The sequence below is a fragment of the Postia placenta genome, assembly GCF_002117355.1.
Source record: "Postia placenta MAD-698-R-SB12 unplaced genomic scaffold POSPLAscaffold_128, whole genome shotgun sequence".
Taxonomy (NCBI): Eukaryota; Fungi; Basidiomycota; class Agaricomycetes; order Polyporales; family Adustoporiaceae; genus Rhodonia; species Rhodonia placenta.
In genome coordinates this window covers 1-3,596 of record NW_020169959.1, presented here as the reverse complement: position 1 = coordinate 3,596, position 3,596 = coordinate 1, and the positions used below count along the sequence as shown (strand labels likewise).

The 3,596-nt window shown below is 57.3% G+C and overlaps 1 protein-coding gene across 1 annotated transcript; it reads left to right on the top strand.

Moving 5' to 3' along the window:
• Positions 1–569: 569 nt before the first annotated feature.
• Positions 570–1,969, top strand: POSPLADRAFT_1063199 (hypothetical protein; the record flags this gene model as incomplete). The annotated part of the gene is made up of 5 exons (XM_024481624.1): positions 570–719; positions 772–1,236; positions 1,291–1,380; positions 1,429–1,600; positions 1,650–1,969. 5 exons carry the CDS (start codon positions 570–572, stop codon positions 1,967–1,969), a joined length of 1,197 nt encoding a protein of 398 aa, XP_024332751.1.
• Positions 1,970–3,596: the final 1,627 nt, after the last annotated feature.

The window sequence follows — 3,596 nt, the reverse complement described above, 5'->3', positions numbered from 1 at the left end:
ACCGGTGTCCGTCGTTGAAGGCATGCCGCGAGGTTCGATACCTAATAGGGAAAGACCGGCTACGTCGGTGTGGCATGGAGCGATGCGCGTGCTTGGACGAGCGGCGTCAAGTGGCCCTATTGTTCGCCGAATGCGGAAGATGTCCCGAGATCTACGCGCGAGGCATCGGGACGACCGTGCCGAGCTTCGAGCAAGTGTCGCGCACCGTCGAAGATGTCGAAGAGTGTCGAAGGCGAAATCGAAGTGTTGGGAGACTGAGTCGAAGTGCCTGGCGGGATGCGACTGCCGAAACGAGGTGTATCGGGGCCCAGAGGGGCTTGGCGCCTATCATCTCCTCCCTATTGAAATTTGGACCGCCCTCGGTCCTCCACGTGATGCGAGAAGTGCGATGGTCGTGAACGGATCGAAGCGGCATGACAACCCATGTCGGTTTCGAACGCCACGTGGCCGGCGCTAAACGCTGGTCGGAAAGGGGTTATAAGCAGGGTAGACTTAGCCTTATTTTCCCCATCCCATCGTTCCTTCGTCGCTACCTCGCCGTTCTTCCTCGCATACTCGCTGCTTCCACGATGTCTTCTCGCTCCGCCACCCCTGCTTCGACTCCCTCGCTCGTCAACCGCCGCCTCGCCTCCTTGCTCATGGTTCTCGAGGCTCCGCCGACCGCCGACGCCGCGCTCGATGTGGTCGAAGAGTGGGCGCAAGACTTGTCGCCGCTCGTCGTAAGTCGCTCGTAAATCTGCATAACCCAACTAACCCTTTGTTTTCGAACAGCTCGCCTATCGCAAGGCCTTGGGCGCCATCCGCGACGAGGAGACGGAGCTGCGCGTTGCCGCCGCCGTCAAGCAGCTCGCCGAGCGGGCGTCGGAGTCGTGGGTCGAGTGGGCGTGCGGGGACTGGCCCGAACTCGCGACCGCCATCGACGCCGAGGTCGAACGACGCGTCGAAGAACAGAAGCGCCTCGCCGAGGAGGAAGCACGACATGTCGAAGAGGCTGCGAAGCGTGCAAAGGCCGCCGAGGACCGTCGCCTCGAAGACGAACGGCGTCGAAAGGACGAAGAGGACCGTCTCAGGCAGGCCGAAGACGAGCGTCGCGCACAAGAGGCCGCCGACGAGGAGTTGGCCAGGATCGCGGCCGCCGAGGGACTCCTCCCCGACCCTGCGACTGCCGGTGTCGACAAGGGGAAAGGGCGCGCAAGGGTCGACGACGAGGTCACCGAGTTGTCGGATGACCCTTCGGTCATAAGTCTTCTTTTCTCTATCGTCGTTCGATTACTAATCTCTCTTTCGTAGAAGACTCCTCGGACGCTTGAACGTCCGTTCGCAATGACAGAGGTCGATATGGCCGCCGCGGCGATTGTGAAGCGCCAGGCTGGACAGAAGGTACGTTCGATGCTCCGTCGGAGCGGTTCGAAGCTAACTCCTTGATAGTGTGATCGTTGCGCCGGCTACCGCTCGGCCCCGGTCGAGTGCGTGTGGGTCGAGAACACTACGACCTGCGAGAGGTGCGCGCAGATCCAACAGGGCTGCTATTTCGACAAGGTGTCCGTGCTTGGGAAGACAAAGAAAACGCGCGGCGGGGGATCAACCACAAAGAAGCGCAGTAAGTTGTTTCTTCTTCTTGTCCTAGGCTTTCGCTGACGACTTAGTAGTTCGGCCGACCTCTCCTGGGCCTTCGGTCGCGGACTCGAGTGGTTCGAAGAAGCGCCGAGTCGACGAGCCTCCGCGCCCACTGCTTCGACTGCCTCTCGATGGGGCCGGCCGCCTCGGCCTTGAACAGGACGATCTCGATGCGCTCGACCTCGACGACGAATCTCGGGGGATAATTCGCGTCATCCGCGAGGAGCGCGCCTTCATCGCTCGCCGTCGAGCGCTCCTCCACGACATGGACCTCGACCTTCAAAAGATGGAGAAGGCCGCGCTTGCGAAGGGGGGAATCGGGTTCGTGCGCGGGGCTGTCGACGATGACTAGGCGATGGCGCGGGTCGTATTGTAGCGTAGTTGTCTTCATGTCGTAGAATATTGCATCGATGGTTGATTGAAAATGTGGCCCTTGGCCTAGACGAAACCTAGCGGGAACTAAGAGAAATAGGAAATGCACATAAGTGTGTTCGAAGGCAGTCGTAATATGGTCGAAGGACATAGAAGGTGAAATAGAAATGTTCGTAGCGAGGGAAAATGGACTTAATGAAAATATAGGCTCAGTTTGTCATCACAGCCTAGGAGGACTCGTCTAAGGCGAGCCTCCGCGCAACGGTCGAATCGAAGCGTTCGTAGAACGTCGAACGATATTGCGACTATCGAGTTGAATCGAAGATATTCGTATAAGGGATGGTCTAGAACGTAGGAGAAAATCAAACATATAGCGTAACGTGAGAGCAGGAACAGAGAGAAGAGAGTACGTATCGTGGTGTACAAGTAAACAAAAGGGAAGAACCTCTATTCGTCGCGTTCTTCGGCTTCTTCGACTTCATCATCGTCGTCGTCGCCTAGAGAATTCGATAGTTCGAGTTCTCGAAGACGCTCGGTCGAGACATCTTCGAGATCTTCGGGAATTGGAATGGATTTTCGCGCGAAGTACGGAATGACGCGGAAAGCTGCGATGGGTCGATCGAGGACTGTACCGTCGAGTTCGCACACGATGTACGCGCCGCCCTTGTTGCGCGAGACAACGATGAGGGGGCCTAGGTATCGCGGGCGCATCTTGCGGTTGAGGGACTTCTCGATCTTCGTGTTGCGTATGAGCACTAGGGCTCCGCGCTTGAAGTCGAAATCCTGGATTGAGTGCTCGTGCTCTTTCTCGAAGCGAATTGCTGCAGTCCGACGTGCTTCGTAGACCTTCGAGTGGAGTTCGGTGACTTGCTCGACGCGTTTCTGAAGCGCAATGGCTCTTCGGGCGATGAGATCGGTCGTCGAAAGGACCGAAGTCGGTGGTGGTTGCAGATACGTAGCTTCGACGATGTCGAGAGGAATGAGCGGATGGGTGCCCGTAACAGCGAAATAGGGTGAGCAGCCCATGCGTCGTCGAGTCGTAATGCGCTCGGACCAAAATACAAAATACGCAGCTTGGGACCATTTCTTCTCATCTCCGTCGGCTGTCTTAAACAGGGCTTGTCGCGTGCTGAAGTGCGGACGTTCGACCAGACCGTTCGCCCTCGAATTGTACCCACTGATTCGAATATGGTTGATGTGGTACTTCTTCGAAAGGTAATCGGCCGCCTTGATGAACGCCGTACCGTTGTCGGTGACGATCTCGCTGAGCGCGCCCCATCGACAGAGGATGTCTTCGAAGATCCAGTCGGCGAGGGCCTTTGCTGTCTCTTTTCGAAGCATTCGAAACTCGGGGTAAGTCGTGAGCGAGCATCTACCTTGGACCAAGTACTTGTATCCGCCCGAGGCCGGCATGTGCATTGTGTCGATGTGAATTTTAGCGAAGATGGGGGCTGGTACTGCGACGGTTGGAGGAATGAGGATTTGACGCACTTGTCGAGACTGGCAGATATGGCACGATCGAACAAACCAGGCGATGTCGGCGTAGTGGAACGGCCACCAGAATCGCTCATTGACGAAGGCTCGGGTTGCATAGATTCCTCGATGCG